The 20,081-nt window shown below is 36.2% G+C and overlaps 1 protein-coding gene across 1 annotated transcript in view; it reads left to right on the top strand.

The window, feature by feature from the left end:
* Nucleotides 1–20,081, top strand: part of SLC9C1 (solute carrier family 9 member C1) — a 116,352-nt gene that overhangs the window by 82,028 nt on the left and 14,243 nt on the right. The window contains exons 22-28 of the mRNA XM_068968425.1: nucleotides 16–164; nucleotides 4,027–4,152; nucleotides 5,435–5,533; nucleotides 7,366–7,539; nucleotides 15,036–15,167; nucleotides 15,301–15,486; nucleotides 18,496–18,619. Of these exons, the coding sequence (XP_068824526.1) occupies nucleotides 16–164; nucleotides 4,027–4,152; nucleotides 5,435–5,533; nucleotides 7,366–7,539; nucleotides 15,036–15,167; nucleotides 15,301–15,486; nucleotides 18,496–18,619 (990 nt within the window). The remainder of the gene's footprint in view (nucleotides 1–15; nucleotides 165–4,026; nucleotides 4,153–5,434; nucleotides 5,534–7,365; nucleotides 7,540–15,035; nucleotides 15,168–15,300; nucleotides 15,487–18,495; nucleotides 18,620–20,081) is intronic.

Raw genomic sequence — 20,081 nt, 5'->3', positions numbered from 1 at the left:
TTTGTTATTTTTCAGGCTACTTAGAGTATGATCACCCAGAAATTGCTGTCACTATGAAAACAAAGGAGGAGATTAATGTCATGCTCAGTTTAGCTAAAGAAATTGTTAAAGTTTTCAGATTAAAAGGCATTCTTCATAAAATTGAAGGTTTTGAAATTAATAAGGTATGGTGGAATATTTTCAAAGCAAATATACTTACTTGATAGTCATTTATGATCTTCTAACCTGCTTTCAGTCCTTTCCAATATAGGCCATTTCTGCAATGTAAATACATAACTTAAAATAATTGTCTAAAGAAAAATACCTACCAGAAGAGCTTCCTTCCTGCAACTCTAGTGGTCAACTTCTTTTTCCTTTCTTGCCACAATGAGGGACCACATCTTTCTATGCTTTGTACCCAAAACAAAGGTATAAGGAAATCGTTCCTCATCCTAGGCTAGACTGGGTATTAGTATGTTCCTGGCAATTATCTGTGACACCAAAATAATTTTCCCATAGAAACTGTGATTTGTAAGAACACTCAATTATAGGGTAAAAATTAATTACATTTTCTTTCTTCAAGTTGTTTAAATGGTATTTGGAAATGTAAAAAGATAGAGAGGGTCCCAACTCATTCTGTAAGTATAAAATTTATGCCCCAAATCGGGAATAGTATAAAAAAAAATAAAGCTATTATACTTGTGAATACATATATAAAACTTTTTATCATAATAGTAGTTAATTGAATCTGGCAGTATAGGCAAAGCATGATATGCTATAACTAAAAAGGTTTTGTCTCCCAAAATAGCTATATAACTCATTTATTGAGAGATCAAAGAAGACAAGTCATTTGATAAAATTCAACTCTTATTCAGAATGTTCAAAGGCTAGTAAAAAGTAGCATTCTCAAATAGATGAAGAATATATATTAAAAATATGGAGCAAACATTGTATTAGATGGTAAAACATTAAGCAATATTCCCATTAAAGTCAGGAAAAAATAAGAATGAATAGTTCATTCCAAGTAGTGAAAGCTGTGTTTGTAGGTCTTAGCAGAAAAACAAAAGGAACTTGAAACATGAAAGTTTTGGAGAATGGAAAAACTATTATTGCTTATTGATTGTTTAATCTAACACCCTGAGAATTAACTTAAATCAATAATATGGGACCAATAAAATAATTCAACAGGGCTTCCAGAAACAAGATCAACATTAAAAATATTCCACAACTAAAGAAAATGTGGAAAAATATTGTATTCACAGTAGTAATTAGAAACTCTAAATCTTAAGCTGAACTGAAGGTAAACTATATGTAACACACATGTAGCAGGAACTAAAAGGCATATTTAAGCAGGTAGAAAAACAAGTTGCCTTGAAAACAGGACCATGGAAATTATATTATGTGAGGAATAGAAAGAAAAAAATTGAAGAAAAGTGAGCAGAGTCTAAGGGACCAGTGAGAAACCATCAGTGGACCAACATATGCATTGTAGATGTCCCATGAAGACAAGAGAGAGAGAGAGAGAGAGAAAGGAACAGAGAGGAAATTTAAAGAAGTATTGGCTTACAACTTTCTAAACTTGATACCAAGCATGAATATTAACATCTAAGAAGCTCAGTGAACTTCAAGTAAGATGAACTCAAATAGACCCACACCAAGACATATTATGACCAAACTGCTGAAAGACAGAGAACTTTGAAATCAGCAAAAGATTAAAAAATCATCACATACAAGGGATCCTCAATAAGATCATCATCAGATTTCTCATCAGAAATTTTGGAGACCAGAAGAAAGTGGGCTGATATGTTCAAAGTACTAGAAGAAAAAAGTAGTGAACTAAGAGGGCTTCCGAGGTGGCTAAGTGGTAAAGAAGTTGCCTGCGAAGCAGAAGACACAGGTTTGACCCATGGGCTGGAAAGATCCTCTGAAGAAGAAAATAACAACCTACTCAAGCATTCTTGTCTGGGAAATCCCATGGATCCAGGAACCTGGCGGGCTAGTCCCTGGGGTCACAAAGAGTCAGACACAAATTAGTGACTAAACAGCAGCAGCAAAAATCAACTAAGAACCTTATATCCAGCAAAACTGTCTTTTAGAAGTGAGAGGAAAATGAAGACATTCTCAAACAAACAAAAGCTGAGGGGGTTCATTACCACTATACCTGCCCCGAAAGAAATGCTAAAAGATGTCATGCAGATGGAAATGAAAGGACATTGGATAATAACTCAAATCCATACGAAGAAATAAAAACCTCAATAAAGGTAAGTACATGGGCAATTATTAAAGCTAGTATTGTTGTAATAATGATGTCTGACTCTACTTTTTGTTTTCTACATGATTTAAGACACTAATACATTTTTTAAAGTAACTATTTGTCCAAAAGCTAGCAGTATTATATCTTTGACTTATAATGTTATACTTTGTTTTCTACATAATTGAAGAGATGAAGGCATTTTAAAATATTCATTTATGTTTTGGATAGACAACATACAAAGATGTAATTTTGTGACGTCAACTACAAGGGGTAAGGATGGAACTGTTAAAGGAACAGAGTTTTGTATGTTATGGGAGTTAAACCGGTATAAATTGAAATTAGAGAGTTATATTTTAGGATGCTAAATGTAATACCCATGGTAATAAAAAGGAAAATAACTAAAAAATTACATAAAAATAGGCAAGAAGGGAGTTTCTACTGTTTCACTACAAAAAAAATTAACTAAATACAGAAAACAGTAATGCAGAAAATGAGAGGCAAAGAAAGATACAAGCTAATGATAAGACAGTTCACAAAAAAGGTAGAGAATATTTTCAAAATAAATATATCCAACAAAGGGCTTATTTTCATAATAAATCTTACAAATCAATAAGAACAAGACAGAAAGAAAATTCACGTTTTTAAAAAAACAGCAAAAAGTTTAAACAGGCACTTCCCAACAGAGAATATTCTAGTACCCAGTAAATATAAGAAAAGATGCCAAGTGTCATCATCATAAGCTTAATGCAAATAAAAAACTAAGATAAAATACCAATACATAATCATCAGAGTACTTAAAATTTAAAATAAAAAGCCTGACAATACCAAGTGTAGGCAATGATGTGGAATAACTGGAACATTAGAAAGGGAGTATAAACTGATGCAATCACTTTGGAAAATTGTTTGGCAGAATTTACTAAATTTGGACATATACATATCTTAAGACATAGACATTAAATTATATAATCAGGTATACAACAGAAATGTGTACATATGTACAGTGAACAAGCATTCATAGCAAGTGGCATTTCAAAAGTTCCAAACTGGAACAGCCCAAATGTCAATCAACAATAGATAAATAAAGCTGTGGTATATTGATAAAACATAACACTACACAGCAGTGAACATGGAAAGAATTTTTGCTCCTTGCAACATTATGGTTGGATGGCATCACTGACTCAATGGACATGAGTTTGAGTAAACTCCGGGAGTTGGTGATGGACAGGGAGGCCTAGTGTGCTGCAGTCCATGGCGTTGCAAAGAGTCAGACATGACTGAGCAACTGAACTGAACTGAACGTTATAGATGAACTTCAGAAACATAATGTTGAATAAATGAACACAAACAAGTACATACACTGATTTCATGCAGATACCACTCAAAACTAGACAAAAGCTAAACCATGGTAATAGAAGAGTGTTAATTTGGGGTAGAAGTAATGACTAGAGAACATAAAGGAGGATTCTAAGGTGCAATAGATGTTTTTAATCTTGGTTATAGTTATGCAAATGCTTTTATGTTTAAATGTTCTCTGAGCAGACATTTAGGGCTTGTGTGCACTTTTGCATATCTGCTATACTTCCGTAAAAAGATTTACTTTTAAAAATAATCTATGACTTCAGAATAAAGATAACATAGAAAAATGCTCCAAGAGGGGATAGGTTGAAGTTTTCCATGGAAGAACAGAAATCTCAGGAGATCAAGAAAAGGAAATGGTACAAAATCATAACTGTTTTAAACATTTCATTAACACCAGTTTTGTTCATCTCCTTTCTTAACTTTGGTGGTTTTAGATAATAATGGCCAAAAAAAGAGACATACTTGATTTTCAACCTACATATAAACCTCTTACTGTTGATGAAGCACTCTATCATATCCCATGGCTAGATAAAGACAAAGAACATATAAGCTTTATTCAGGTAATATTTGTATTTCCTGCTAATAATATCTTTAATGTACCAATAAATGATCTTTTAAAAATTAAAGGTTTAGCCATGATACTCTTTGTTATTCTTGATTACCTATAGAGTAAAATCAAAATCAAAATCCCTTTGAATGACATGCAAAGTTCTCCCATAATCTGCCCCCTACTTATCTCTCCATCTTCACCTTTAGTTATCCATATGTCATATACCCCAACTCAGAGGGTAAAGAATCTGCCTGCAGTGCGGGAGGCCCAGGTTTAATCCCTGGCTCAGGAAGATCTCCTGAAGAAGGCAATGGCTACCCGCTCCACTATTCTTGCCTGGAGAATTCCATGGACAGAGGAGCCTGGCAGGCTACAGTCCATGGGGTTGCAAAGAATTGGACATGACTGAGTGACTAAACACTTTCACTTTTGTTTCACTCATGATACCCCAAGAACTCTATGCTTTTTAAATTCTGTTCTTCTGTGAGTGCTATATACTGATCGTAAAATGTTTTCACCAACGCACCCCCCACCACCATCACCACCATCGCCAAACTGCCTCTGCTGATTTCTTCTCTGGAAACATTCTCTAAAAAGCAGGCTTTAGAGTCAGATACCAGTAAAAGACCAACCTATGTTTGGAGGACCAAAGATGTCACCATTGCCTCCATTATACACCTTTATTATAGCATAATTACATTACAATTATTACCTTTACACCTCTCCCCACTTCTATAATTTTTTCCTCATTAAACTTTGACTACTCAGTGCCTATCATGTTGTATCTCCCATACTTGGTGTTCAATAAGTGTTTCTGGGATGAACAAATAAATGGACTTAACCTGTTCTTACTATATCTAGTAAGTTCCAAAAGACCAATTATATTTTTTTTCACCTGGTTAAAATATTTTGAATGATTAAATTTTTATTACCTCATCAGCTGTTTAAAGCATAAGTATATCTATGACATATATGTGCCAATAGCTTGTATCTGTCCAGATTATTTTTCATCCAAAGAAATATTTTCACCTTTCCATACATTCTAATTCCTAAGTTAGATTGTTTTCTAATTTATGTATAAGTACCCCACCTGAAATTACATATATTCATTAATATCCACTTTCTCTTTTTTAGCCATAATTTCTATTTTCTTTTACAATTTATTACTAATACAATGTCTCAGATCTTTTTGAGTAATATTTACTTTAAAGCATAAAACTTTTATTAAAATGTAAACTCTAATCACTGCTAGAATATTATTTATAGCTTATGTATTTGGTGACATTTTTTAGGAAAGATCCAGAGTTGTAACATTTGATTGTGGAAATGATATATTTGAAGAAGGTGATGAGCCTAAAGGAATTTATGTAATTATTTCAGGCATGGTAAAGGTAAGGCAGAGATATTTATAAATGCACTTGTGAGCATTAGTTAAAAACATTACATAATTGGGAATAAATATCTTTCAATGGTAAGAATTCTATTAATCCTTTTTTTAGGACAGCAGCTACTATCCAAACAACAGTTCTCTTCCTCAAACACAATGAATAACACCAGCTATCACTTGTTAAGCCACACTGTCGGGGTCCAGCCCCGGTGGATCCAGGGAATTCGAAGCAGGAATGGAGTCGGCGTCTTAGAAAGGACTATTTAATTAGAAAAGAGAGATTAGGAAAGAATAGTGTAGTAGGAAAATTAGTGGAGAAAAGAGGCTGAATAACTTGGTTTATGGGGAAGCTAATAAAGTCTCAAGACAAGAAACTTGCACCACCTATGTAGGCCACCGGTGCCCACTTGAATAGCGGAGGGTACCCCGTCTTGGGCTCCCTCTTGAGTGGGTCTTAGAAACCCGGGCAAATAAGTAGACACGGCTAGCCTCTATGCCCCATATGGGAATCAGCTAGAAAATAAAATAAGAAAGAAAAGAAGACATGGGGGAACCAGTCTTTCCAGGCACTTGCCCATCCTTTATCGACCAGAAAAGCTTTTTATACTTTTGGTTATACATAGAGATCAATGGATAATACAAAATTATGCAGTGTCAGCAGAGCTGACTCTTATTGAGACCAGGCTTTCTCTCTGCATACCCAGGTGTATACACAAGTCTTAGGTGATATACATCATCTTCTAGCCAGGCCTATTAGCATTTTATGGCCCTTTTCTGATAAGGGTCTGTCAACCAGAAAACTTATTTGCCTTAAAAGTGTTGTTCTTACTAAAGTCTGGTGCCACTCTCAGAAAGCACTAATTAAGGTTACATTCTTACATAGCAAGGACACAACAATTTGTAACAAAAAAAGAGGAGTGCAGTGATTTATAACAAAGAGAAAATTCATTAACTCAAAAGTCTAGTGTTGCTAACATCAAAACTAATATATTCCTTTTTCTATATCCAAATTACATTGATTAATATCCTCCAGGTGCCTAAAAGATAAAGAATATGGAGGCCTGGCAGCAGTCATTGACTCAACAGTGAAATCCATCACCAATATAATTTTTTGCCTTTTAGAAAAGGCTCTATATCTTTAAGATGCTTTAAGCTTCGTGCCTCTCACAGTTGGGGTCTGTAAACTATCACAAGTTGTAAAAGTCTCTAACTGTCAGGCAAGTTAGAGAGCCCTCAGAGGGGTTTGAGCTGAGACACTCCTTTTATATGCAGGAGACTGTTATCTGGATCTTTAAGTTAACTCTTTCCAGAGAAAGGTGGTCGGGGATAGCCCCCTGTTACATCAGAAGAGTAGGTGGAAATATAGCGCAATAAAGCAGGCAGACTCTGGTTCTAGGGGTAGATGCTCAGGAAAATCCAGGGGTACCCCTGAGGCCTGATCTCAGCCTTTGCTTTTTGCCAGGCCCCCTTCCTCATGACCTTTGCCATGGGCGGGATTCCCCATGCTGGCTCCCAGCATCATACTTTCCCATAGATAACAAGAAACTTTAAAAGGATCAGCATTAAGGTTGAAAGTTATTAAGATAAGCTGTTATTTATCTTATATTTGAGTTAGGCATTTAGCTATTCTATGACAGGAATTAATTGGTTGAGTTGGTAGAATCAGAAAGATGGGAGTATTTAAGAATGTTTTAAATTCACTTTAAAAGTTATGAGTAATACATATTTTCAGGCAATATGTAAATATTAAAATTGTTAAAGGGAAAAGCCATAAATTAAATACTTTTGGTAAGTTAACTGGTACATGTATTTTTTTTTTTCTTTGTTATTGAACAGCTTCAAAGATCAAAGCCAGGTTTGGGAATTGATCAAATAATCTGGGAGTCAGAGGAGAAAGATTACCAGATAACTTATACAGACTTTGTGATCAGTGGGGCAGTAATAGGAGAGCTAAACTGCTTGACTAATGCACCCATGAACTATTCTGCCACCTGCAAAACTGTAGTAGAGGTCAGAAAATGTCACCTTATGTCTTATTATTATAGCTTGTTAAATATCTAGTACCAAATTTAAAGTTATTTTTGTATTTGTATGTATTTGTAGTCTAGTGAAAATATTTTAAGAAATAAGAATAATAAAGGAATAAAACTTGTTACAGAACTTTATGTACACAATGTAGTGTCCTAGCAAAATGGTTTGCAAAAGTTAACCTACCATATTGGAACAAGGATTTAACGAGAGAAACTGGTTATATGAGATGTCTCATGGGAAATTAGATGGGATAGGTTAAATGTCAATACCATAATTTGGAGGGCAAAGAAGGGAAAAAGTCAAAGAGCTGGGATTTATTAATAGAAAGTTGAGCACAGTGAACAGAAGTTTCTGACACACAAGTCACAACAAAATCCTCAAAGCAACAGGAGCTCCCACTGGCCTAATGTGAATTCAAAAAGAACATGACTGTAAATAATAAAACCACAAACATATAAAAATTCATAAGTTGATAATGGTATCAAGTTTTTTATTTTAATAAGATTGCTAGGATATCAACTTATGTCTCTAAAAATGGATTGCTTATTTTGAAAAAGAAATAATTAAACATTTATCTTTCCTTTCCTCTATGAACTCTTTCAAAGAAACTACAAAAAAAAAATAAGATGAGGAAACTTATTCTGATAGAAGAATTCAAACCAATAAATGTAGAATAAAAGAATTAAAATATCTCCATTTAGCCAGCCCCAATGAAATAATGGACCTACGCAATAACCACCAATTGATACTAAAACTACTGAGTGGAATGTAAGTAGAACACTTTATAATGAAAAAGCATGCTAACATCACCTACGGACAATCTTAGCATCACTAAAATAATGGCAACTGGGCATCACATGCTTCATGATCTGATGCAACACAAGTACTAGAACCATGGACTCTTCTTGCACAAGAAAAGAGAAAACCTGAAGCCTCTAGGTCCAACCAGTTTACAGAAAATGCAGGAAACAAGTTAACTGACACCAAGAGAAAATAATTAGCTAAATCTAGTGTGGGATGTCAACAGGCCAATAACCCGTTTAATTTTTAACAAATCAAAGGAATAAAAAGGGAAGAGGAAGGGGAGGAAGAAGATGGCAAAGGAAAATTTTGTCTCTATCATTCAACAATGCATATTAGAATATCTATAAGTGAAATTATATGATACCTGACATTTGCATTAAAATACTCTAGCCTTTTGCTTCTGGATATAAGGAAGTTACTAAGAACATAGGGGCACAGTTACCATAAATAACCATAACTTGACAAAATATATGAGGCAAATATTTTCAACCATTGGAAAAGAGGCAGTGTTAAGTCTGGAAACCTCAAGAAAAGAGAAATTCACGAGATAAGCTCCACATCCACCTCCACCCTCTGACTGGGACAGTTCCTGACTGCAGTTCAATAAGAATCCGAATGGAAAATAATGATCCTGCTGCGCTGAGATGGGAGAGATTAGAAATTGTGGCAGCTAAAGTAGATTGGAATCTGTAGCGTGGGGCATAGGATCAGAGTTCACAGAGGGAGACCTGAGGAATCTGTGTGGTCCACAAGTCCCTGGTTGAGGGATAGGCTGCAAATGCACAAGGTAAGACAAAACTAAATTATCAGATTGCTAAGAATGGAACAGAGATGTTAAAGGTCAAGGAGTATCAGGGATTTGAGATATTTTAAGGTTCTGTCTTGATAGAAAAGAGAGACTTTAAAACCTCTGGCATGCAGGTGAGCGACCAGAAGGAATACACCTTAAGAGCAAATATCATGGCCTAGTAAGACTAACTCTAAATTTACTAAAACAAGCCTGAGAGCAAGCCCTGGCAGACTTCAGTTTGGAAGTTAAGTACCATGAAATTACACAATCATGGAAAATGCCTAGAGTTTTCTACTGGTTAAACAAAACAAATCGTAAAACACAACCTGTACAAAGTCAAGGTTATCAGACAGTAAATGAAGAGGTCTACTGCAACAAACATCAGCAATGATCACAGGAAGATAACAGAATCTTGAATATCAACAATTTATCTTCAGGAATCATGAACTACTAAGCAAGCAAAGAAACATGAAAACATGACCCTTAATGTGGAAAGGGGGAGTAGAACAACCCTGAAATTACCCAGACTATGGACTAAATGAAGACACTAAAGAGCTAAGGATAGATTCAAAGAACTAAAAGGAAACATGTTCAAGCAACTAAAGAAAAAAATAGTCTTTATGAGAGAAGACATAGGAAATATTGAAGAAAAGAATCAAATGAAAATTTTAGAACTAAAAAGAGTTGTTTGGGGATGGCAGTAAAAAAGGTCAAGAAAGGAAAAATAACCGACTAGTAAAGGCAAATATATAGTAAAGCCTGTGGATCAATTAAGCTATTATAAGATTAAAAGACAAAAAAAATGTAAAGTTAACCAGGACTAGAATAAATAGTTAGGGATATGACATCAAAGACACAAAGCCTGGGAGAAGAGAGCAAAGAAAGTAATTTTAGGATATGTTTAAACTTAAATGACTATTGGTTTAAAACAAGTAGATCTAGTTACAGGTTAACATATATGAACCTGATAGTAACCACAAGTCAAAAACCTAAACTAGACACACATAAAGCTAGAGAAAAAAGGAACAAAGCATACCTCTAAAGAAAATCATCAAACCACAAAGGAAGAAACTAAAAGGAGAGAAAGGGACAGAGAAGAAATGCAAAAAAAAAAAAAAAAAAAAACAGAAAACAAGTGGCAATACCTAGACAGTATATTCAAAAGCAGAGATATTACTTTGCCAACTAAGGTCCGTCTAGTCAAGGTTTTTGCTGTGGTCATGTATGGATGTGAGAGTTGGACTGTGAAGAAGGCAGAGCACCGAAGAATTGATGCTTTTGAACTGTGATGTTGGAGAAGACTCTTGAGAGTCCCTTGGACTGCAAGGAGATCCAACCAGTCCATTCTGAAGGAGATCAGTTCTGAGTGTTCATTGGGAGGACTGATGCTAAAGCTGAAGCTCCAATACTTTGGCCACCTCATGCGAAGAGTTGACTCATTGGAAAAGACTCTGATGCTGGGAGGGATTGGGGGCAGGAGGAGAAGGGGACAACAGAGGATAAGACAGCTGGATGGCATCACTGACTCGATGGACGTGAGTCTGAGTGAACTCCGGGAGATGGTGATGGACAGAGAGGCCTGGCGTGCTGCAATTCACGGGGTCGCAAAGAGTCGGACATGACTGAGCGACTGAACTGAACTGAACTGAACTATCAGTAATCATTTTAAATGTCAATAGACTAAATGCTCCAGTCAGAAGATATAGGTTAGGTGATTGGATAAAAAACAATGCTGATTACCAGAGACTCACTTCAGAGCTAAAGATATACACAGACTGAAAGTGAAGGGATGGGAAAAAATATTTCATGCAAATAGAAATAAGAAAGCTGTGTAACAATACACACATCAGGAATATAGACTTTAAAACAAAGTATTGATTTGTTAGGAATGTTAGGTCCATGAATCAAGGTAAATTAGAAGTGGTCAAACAGGAGGTGGCAAGAGTGAACATGGACATTTTAAAAATTAGTGAACTAAAATGGACTGGAACAGGCAATTTTAATTCAGATGCCCATTATATCTTCCACTGTGAGCAAGAATTCTTTAGAAGAAATGGAATAGCCATCATAGTCAACAAAAGAGTCCAAAATGCAGTACTTGGGTGCAATCTCAAAAATGACAGAATGATCTCTGTTCATTTCCAAGGCAAACCATTCAATATCACAATAATCCAAATCTATGCCCTAACCAATAACACTGAAGAAGATGAAGTTGAACAGTTCTATGAAGACCTACAAGACCTTCTAGAACTAACACCCAAAGAAGATGTCCTTTTCATCATGGGTGCCTGGAATGCAAAAATAGGAAGGCAAGAGATACCTGGGGTAACAGGCAAATTTGGCCTTGCAGTACAAAATGAAGCAGGGCAAAGGCTAACAGAGTTTTGCCAAGAGAACACGCTGGTCATAGCAAACACCCTCTTACAACAACACAAGAGAAGACTTTACATGTGGACATCACCAGATGGTCAATATCAAAATCAGACTGATTATATTCTTTGCAGCCAAAGATGGAGAAGTTCTATACAGTCAGCAAAAACAAGACTGGGAGCTGACTGTGTCTCAGATCATGAACTCCTATTGCCAAATTCAGACTTAAATTGAAGAAAATAGGGAAAACCACTAGACCATTCATGTATGACCTAAATCAAATCCCTTACGATTATACAGTGGAAGGGAGTAATAGATTCAAGGGATTAGATCGGATAGACAGAGTGCCTGAAGAACTATGGACGGAGGTTCATGACACTGTACAGGAGGCAGGGATCAAGACCATCCCCAAGAAAAAAAAATGCAAAAAGGCAAAACGGTTGTCTGAGGGGGCCTCACAAATAGCTGAGAAAAGAAGAGAAGCTAAAGGCAAACGAGACACAGATTAATGGAACAGAGCAGAGAATACAGAAATAAACCTATGTACTTGTGGTCAACTAATCTAAATCAAGGCAAAAATATACAATGGAGAAAATACAGACTCTTTAATAAGTGTTGCTGGGAAAACTGGACAACTACATATAAAAATAGTGAAATTATAACTTTTTCTCACACCAAATACAAAATTGAAAATTAATTAAAGACCTAAATGTAAAGCTGTAAACTGTAAACTCTAGATGGGATCATAGGCAGAACACTCTTTGACATAAACCATAGCAATATTTTTTTGAATATGTCTCCTAACGCAAAGGAAAAAAATGCAAAAACAAGCAAATGGTACCTAATTAATCTTAAAAGCCTTTCCGTGGAAAAGGAAACCATTAACAACATAAAAAGTCATCCTACTGATCAGCAGAAAATATTTGCAAATTGCTTGACCAATAACAGATTAATATCCAAAACACATAAACAGCTCATACAACTCAATATCAAAACAACTCAGTTACATAATGGGCAGAAGACCTGAATAGATATTTTTCCAAATAAGATATACAGAAGGTCAACAGGCACATGAAACGATGCTCATCATTGGTAAATATCAGACAAATGCAAATCAATATTACAGTGAGTTATTACCTCACCTCTGTCAGAATGGCTCTCATCAAAAAGTCTACAAATAACAAATATTGGTGAGGATGTGGATGAAGGGAACCCTCCGAGGTTTCCCTGGTGGCTCAGTAGTAAATAATCCACCGGCCAATGCCAGAGATGCAGGTTTGAGCCTTGGGTCAGGAAGATCCCCTGAAGAAGGAAGTGGCAACCCACTCCAGTATTCTTACTTGGGAAATCCCATGGACAGAGGAGCCTGTCAAGCTGCAGATCATAGGGTCACAAAAGAGTCAGACATGACTTAGTGACTAAACAACTACAACACCACCAACCTACACTGTTGGCAGGAATGTAAATTTGTGCCACTATGAAAAACAGTAGGGAGGTTGGTCGAAAAAACTAAAAATAGAGCTATCAGATGATCCAAGAATTCTGCTCTTAGATAGGTATGTGAAGAAAATAAAAACATGAATTTGAAAATATCCATGTTCCTCCATATTCACACTAGTATTATTTATAACAACCAAGATGTGAAAGCAACCAAAATGTCCATCAACAAATGAACGGATAAAGAAGATTTGAGAACAGTATTACTAAAGAAGTATTACTAAAGAAGATTTTAGTAACAGTATTACTAAACCAAAAAAGAATGAAATTATGCTATTTGCAACAACATGGATGGACTTGGAGGGTATTATATTTAATGAAATAATAGAAAGACAGAGAAAGACAAGTACTGTAAGTTATCACTTTTATGCAGAATCTAAAAAATAAAACAAGTTAATATGACAAAACAGAAACAGACTTATAGAAATGGAAAACAAAGTAGTGGTTATCAGTAGGGAGAGGAAAGGGGGTAGGACAAAACAGGGCAACCCACTTCAGTGTTCTTGCTTGGGGCTTAAGAGGTACAAATTACCATGTGTGAAGGATATATTGTACAGCACAGGGAATAGGGTCAATACTTCATAATAACTTTAAATGGAGTATAATCTATAATAGTATTGGATCACTATGTTGTACACCTAAAACTAATAAAATATTGTAAATCAACTATGCTTCAGGATTTAAAATTGGGCAATGGATTTGAACAGATACTTCATAAAAGAATATACAAATGGCCCATAAACATATGAAGAAGATGCTCAATATCATTAGTGCTTAGTTCAGTTCAGTTCAGTTCAGTCGCTCAGTTGTGCCGACTCCTTGCGACCCCATGAATCGCAGCACGCCAGGCCTCCCTGTCTGTCCATCACCAACCCCCAGAGTTCACTCAGACTCACATCCATCGAGTCAGTGATGCCATCCAGCCATCTCATCCTCTGTTGTCCCCTTCTCCTCCTGCCCCCAATCCCTCCCAGCATCAGAGTCTTTTCCAATGAGTCAACTCTTCGCATGAGGTGGCCAAAGTACTGGAGTTTCAGCTTTAGCATCATTCCTTCCAAAGAAATCCCAGGGCTGATCTCCTTCAGAATGGACTGGTTGGATCTCCTCACAGCTTGGTCTCTCTCAAGAGTCTTCTCCAACACCACAGTTCAAAAGCACCAATTCTTCGGTGCTCAGCTTTCTTCACAGTTCAACTCTCACATCCATACATGACCACAGGAAAAACCATAGCCTTGACTAGACGGACCTTAGTCGGCAAAGTAATGTCTCTGCTTTTGAATATGCTATCTAGGTTGGTCATAACTTTTCTTCCCAGGAGTAAGCGTCTTTTAATGCTCAGAGAAATGCAAATTAAAATCATGATAAGGTATCACTATATACATACTACATTGGCTAAAAATACGTAGATTGAACACAAAGTATTAGCAAGGATGTTAAGCAACTGAAATTCTCATACGTGGCTAAATAAAGGGTAAAATGTTACAGCCTCATCTGAAAACAGTTTAGCAGTTTATTATAAATACATATTTACTATATTACCCAGCAAACATACTCATGGCTGATTACCAAGAGAATTTAAAACCAACAAACACAATCTCTTGTGTCTTCATAGCAGCTTATTCCTAAGAGTCAGTAGTCTAATCACTGTTAGTATGAGAATTTTATTACTGACCAAAACATTTGCTCCCCCCAAATAATGTTTTTAGAAATACTTATGTCTTTAGTTTAAAAGGTTAAATGATCTTTGAGTCTTGTTTTCTATTTTTTTCAGAATCTATAAGATAATAAAGAAGTCTCATTAAATCATACAGCCTTTTAATACTTAGTATACGACAAGATTGCACCAATATTTACTAAACAGATACATTTTATTAGGTTTTCAGGCAATAAAATGAATCTGCATAATTTAAGTATTATTAACTTTAATATTACATGCATATAAGAGAAAATCTCATTTCATTGAATCATGAATGCACAGAATGAAATAGTAAGTTTATATCCTCTTTTTTTCCAGACATGTTTTATCCCCAAAAATCACTTGTATGAAGCTTTTGAACAATTTTGTCCTCACATTGAATACAGAATGTGGCTAAAACTTGGGCTTTCTATTACTGCCAAAAAAATCAGGGAACATTTATCTTATGAGGTAAGAGGTGCTTATGTGAAATTGTCCTTCTCTCTGAATGAAAATGAACTAAAGTATTGTTAGAAATTAACTATTTAGGAATTTATATTAATCTTTATAAACAATAGACTGTGAAATCGTATTTTTCTTATAGGACTGGAATTACAAGATGCAATTAAAACTCAGTAACATTTATGTGAAAGATATACCAAAGAATACCAAAACCGATATCTATGATGAAACAGTGATTTATGTCATCCTCATCCATGGAGCTGTGGAAGACTGTCAGTTACGCAAAGCTTATAAGGCTCCTTTCTTAATTCCTATAACATGTCATCAGGTAAAGAAATATTGATTCATATCTTCAGGTCAATATTCCATTTGTCCAACAATGAGTTAATAGTAGAAAAAGTGTCACTTTCCCACCTTCCCATTCTCTCCCATTCCCCTGCCCCGCCATGAACACACACACAGCACACACACTCCAAGTTCACTGATTGCTTTAGCACTGGGTAGCCCAAACACCAACCTGTTCCTATTCACTATCAATGAATCAGGCCAAGCTATACATTTTGACCACAGTCAGATTTTGGTACAATTGTAAATAGCAAAAGAGGACCTACTCAGTTCATGTATATATCGCAGGACTACTCTCTCTGGATTATTTCAACAGTGCTGTAAAAAAGTTCTTTCAGTCTTAAGCTGAAGTGAGTATTACTGGTATTTCTTCAGCTACTTTGAAAGTGAATGTAACAATGAAGGACTTTCTCATATTTAAGCTGTTGAGTTACGTGTGTGGTTAGTTGTTCAGTCATGTCCATCTCTTTACAACCCCATGGATGTAGCCCACCAGGCTCCTCTGTCCATGGGATTCTACAGGCAAGAATCCTGGAGTGGGTAGCCATTCCCTTCCCCAGGACCTGGGTCTCCTGCATTGCAGGCAGTTTCTTTACTGTCTGAGCCTCCAGGGAAGCCCAATTAAAATCAAAAGCTGTGCCATAAAAAGAAAGAGAGAATGAAGGAATATCATAGTATATGTGTGTGTTTGTGCATGTATGTGTGTGGACTTGGGTAGAGTAGGAGAGGTACATGTCTGCGGGAATCATAAAATTCTGCTAAAGGACACATAAAATGTGTCCTGCTAGAGGACACATAAAATACTGCTAAAGAAAGTAAATTGAAAGAGAGACCTAGATTTAATTAAAGTATTTTTTAGGCTTATGGCTTAGACGGTAAAGCGTCTGTCTACAATGCGGGAGACCTGGGTTCGATCCCTGGGTTGGGAAGATCCCCTGGAGAAGGAAATGGCAATCCACTCCAGTACTAATGCTTGGAAAATCCCATGGACAGAGGAGCCTGGTAGGCTACAGTCCATGGGGTCGCAAAGAGTCGGACACGACTGAGTGACTTCACACACATGACACAGTGCTAGATGCTAGAGCGTTCAAAACAAATGAGTCTTGCAACTTGCCCTCAAGAGATCTCTCAATCAAGCAAAAAGAAATATGTAAAAATAGATCCATAAATGTTTACAGCTATGATCAGTTCAGTTCAGTCGCTCAGTCATGTCCAACTCTTTGTGACCCCATGAACTGCAGCACGCCAGGCCTCCCTGTCCATCACCAGTTCCCAGAGTCTACCCAAACCCATGTCCATCAAGTCAGTGATGTCATCCAACCATCTCATCCTCTGTTGTCCCCTTCTCCTCCTGCTCTCAATCTTTCCCAGCATCAGGGTCTTTTCAAATGAGTCAGCTCTTTGCATCAGGTGGCCAAAGTATTGGAGCTTCAGTTTCAGCTATCAGTCCTTCCAATGAACACCCGGGACTGAGCTTTGGATGAACTGGTTGGATGTCCTTGCAGTCCAAGGGACTCTCAAGAGTCTTCTCCAACACCACAGTTCAAAAGCTTCGATTCTTCGGGGCTCAGCTATCTTTATAGTCCAACTCTTACATCCATACATGACCACTGGAAAAACCATAGCCTTGACTAGACGGACCTTTGTTGGCAAAGTAATATCTCTGCTTTTTAATGTGCTGTCTAGGTTTGGTCATAGCTTTCCTTCCAAGGAGTAAGCGTCTTTTAATTTCACAGCTGCAATCACCAACTGCAGTGATTTTGGAGCCCAGAAAAATAGTCAGCCACTGTATCCACTGTTTCCCCATCTATTTGCCACGAAGTGATAGGACTGGATGCCATGATCTTTTCTGAATATTGAGCTTTAAGCCAACTGTTACGCTCTCTTCTTTCACTTTCATCAAGAGACTCTTTAGTTCTTCTTCAGTTTCTGCCATAAAGGTGGTGTCATCTGCATATCTGAGGTTATTGATATTTCTCCTGGAAATCTTGATTCCAGCTTGTGCTTCCCCCAACCCAGCATTTCTCATGATGTACTCTGCATATAAGTTAAATAAGCAGGGTGACAATATACAGCCTTGACGTACTTCTTTTCCTATTTGGAACCAGTCTGTTGTTCCATGTCCCTTTATGATAGAAGTGCTTAAAAGGTAAATATGGGACACAAGCAAAATGTATTGGAGGTAAGAGGAATCCTTAACTGAGAAATGGTCATAAGAAAATTTTCCACGTGGATACCACTAATCTGATAGCCAGTGAGAGGAAGTGAAACATTATTCTTAACTATGGTACTCCCTACCTCTATTCCTGAATACATGATAATAGAGCTTAGTTAGGGATTCTGGGTCGGGAATTTAGATAACCAAGAAAGAGAGTCTTTAGGCAGCCCAAACCTGCCCAACTCTGTGTACTGTCCTGGGCATAAAGCTCTCCTCACTATGAGTTTGGACTGGAAGATGTCTTGAAATCCATTGACATTCAGACTTTCTTTTTGCCACATAGAAAAATACTCTGGGTGATATTTTAAAGGGTCATGGATAATTAAATCTTCACTGTTTTTCTCATTTGTAATAAAAATGGAAAAAATAATTTAAAATCAGTGAGAGTATAGAGAATATTGACTTTCACAAAGCTAAAATATCCAAGTATTTAGCTATATCTAATGTTTATTTGGGCTTCCCTGGTGGCTCAGATGGTAAAGAACCCACCTGCAATGCGGGATACCTGGGTTCAATCCCTGAGTTCAGAAGATCCCCTGGAGAAGGGAAGGGTTACCCACTCCAGTATTCTGGTCTGGAGAATTACATGGACTGTACAATCCATGGGGTCGCAAAGAGTCAGACAGAACTGAGCGACTTTCACTTCAATATCTATTTACAATGTCAGTTTTCAGGCCCAGATATTTAGAGAAGGTCTGAGATAGTAGCTTACTAGAGAACATTTCATTGTTAGATTTTTACTTAGAAATTAGCTTGTAATCTGTCGATTTTCAGATACAAGGCACTGAAGATTTCACAAAGGTAACAATTGTTCAAACTTCGATTTATTCGAAAAGATTCAGGTGGAACACTAGAAAGTATATAGCTTCACATAAACCAGCTGATGCAACAACATCAGGTATGTAAGTGAGAATTCTTTGAATAATTGAGAACTTATTTTTCTTTTATGAAATAACCCTATAGTATTTGGAAACTTGTATGCACTCAGCCTAAAGTATTGAGGAATCTTTTAACTGCCATATTTGATATCCAATGTGTGAACTATGACTGAGAATATCTAAGTTATAGTTAGAAATTATTCTATACTTAATCTATAAAATAAATACATAATTATAATAAGTATCATATATTATAAACATTATAAGTATATAAAAATAAAATGAAGAAAAGACTGATGAGGAAATTTCTAGTTCTTTCCAAAAGTTAAAATATTTTATATAGCAGTAATAATGAAAATGTTGTTGTGTTGTCTGAATAACAGAGATATAAATCATAGACCTGAATAAATAACCTTATTATAAGCCTATTCTCCATACAAATTTTGCATGAATGAAACTGAGTCATAATATAAATGATTATTTAATAACTGCTATAAGCTATTGATTAAAATTTGGAAAATAAATTTGAGATAGTTTTAAAAATTGAGTTATATTTGAATTATGGAATAAATATTCTTTAATATTTTTTACTTCTCTGAAATTTTACCAATCAAGAGATCAACAAAGGACAGTTCATGGAAGAAAAGTTTTATTGAAAATAAAATGTAGACAAAAGTTCAACACTACTAATATTTAAAGAAACAGAAATTAAATATTAGCCTATTTCATTATGAGATTTTTAAAGTATTATAATGACTAAAGCTCAAAAAATGTAGTGAGTGGGAGAGAGGTTTAAGAGAAAGGGGGATTTATGTATACTTATGCCTGATTCATGTATATGGATGGTCATGTATGGATGTGAGAGTTGGACTGTGAACAAAGCTGAGCACCGAAGAAATGATGCTTTTGAACTGTGGTGTTGGAGAAGACCCTGGAGAGTCCCTTGGACTGCAAGGAGATCCAATCAGTCCATCCTAAAGGAAATCAGTCCTGGGTGTTCATTGGAAAGACTAATGCTGAAGCTGAAACTCCAGTATGTTGGCCACCTCATGAGAAGGAGTTGACTATTAGAAAAGACTCTGATGCTGGGAGGGATTGGGGGCAGGAGAAGGGGACGACAGAGGATGAGATAGTATGATGGCATCACCGACTCGATGGACATGAGCTTGAGTGAACTCCAGGAGTTGGTGATGGACAGGGAGGCATGGCGTGCTGCGATTCATGGGGTCGCGAAGAGTTGGACACGACTGAGAGACTGAACTGAACTGAACTAACTGATGCCCGATTCATGTTGTTGAATGCAGAAACCAACACAACATTGTAAAACAATTATCTTCCAATTAAAAATAAATTCAAAAACTTTTTAAAATGTAGTTTTTCTGATATACATTCTTATCTTGACACCAGTACAAATTGATCAAATAAGTTTACCACAAGATTCCAAAAGCCCTAAAAGTGTTTATGTCCCTTGCTTAAATAATG

Source organism: Capricornis sumatraensis, chromosome 1 (genome assembly GCF_032405125.1).
Source record: "Capricornis sumatraensis isolate serow.1 chromosome 1, serow.2, whole genome shotgun sequence".
Classification (NCBI taxonomy): domain Eukaryota; kingdom Metazoa; phylum Chordata; class Mammalia; order Artiodactyla; family Bovidae; genus Capricornis; species Capricornis sumatraensis.
This window is presented reverse-complemented; position numbering and strand designations above follow the sequence as displayed.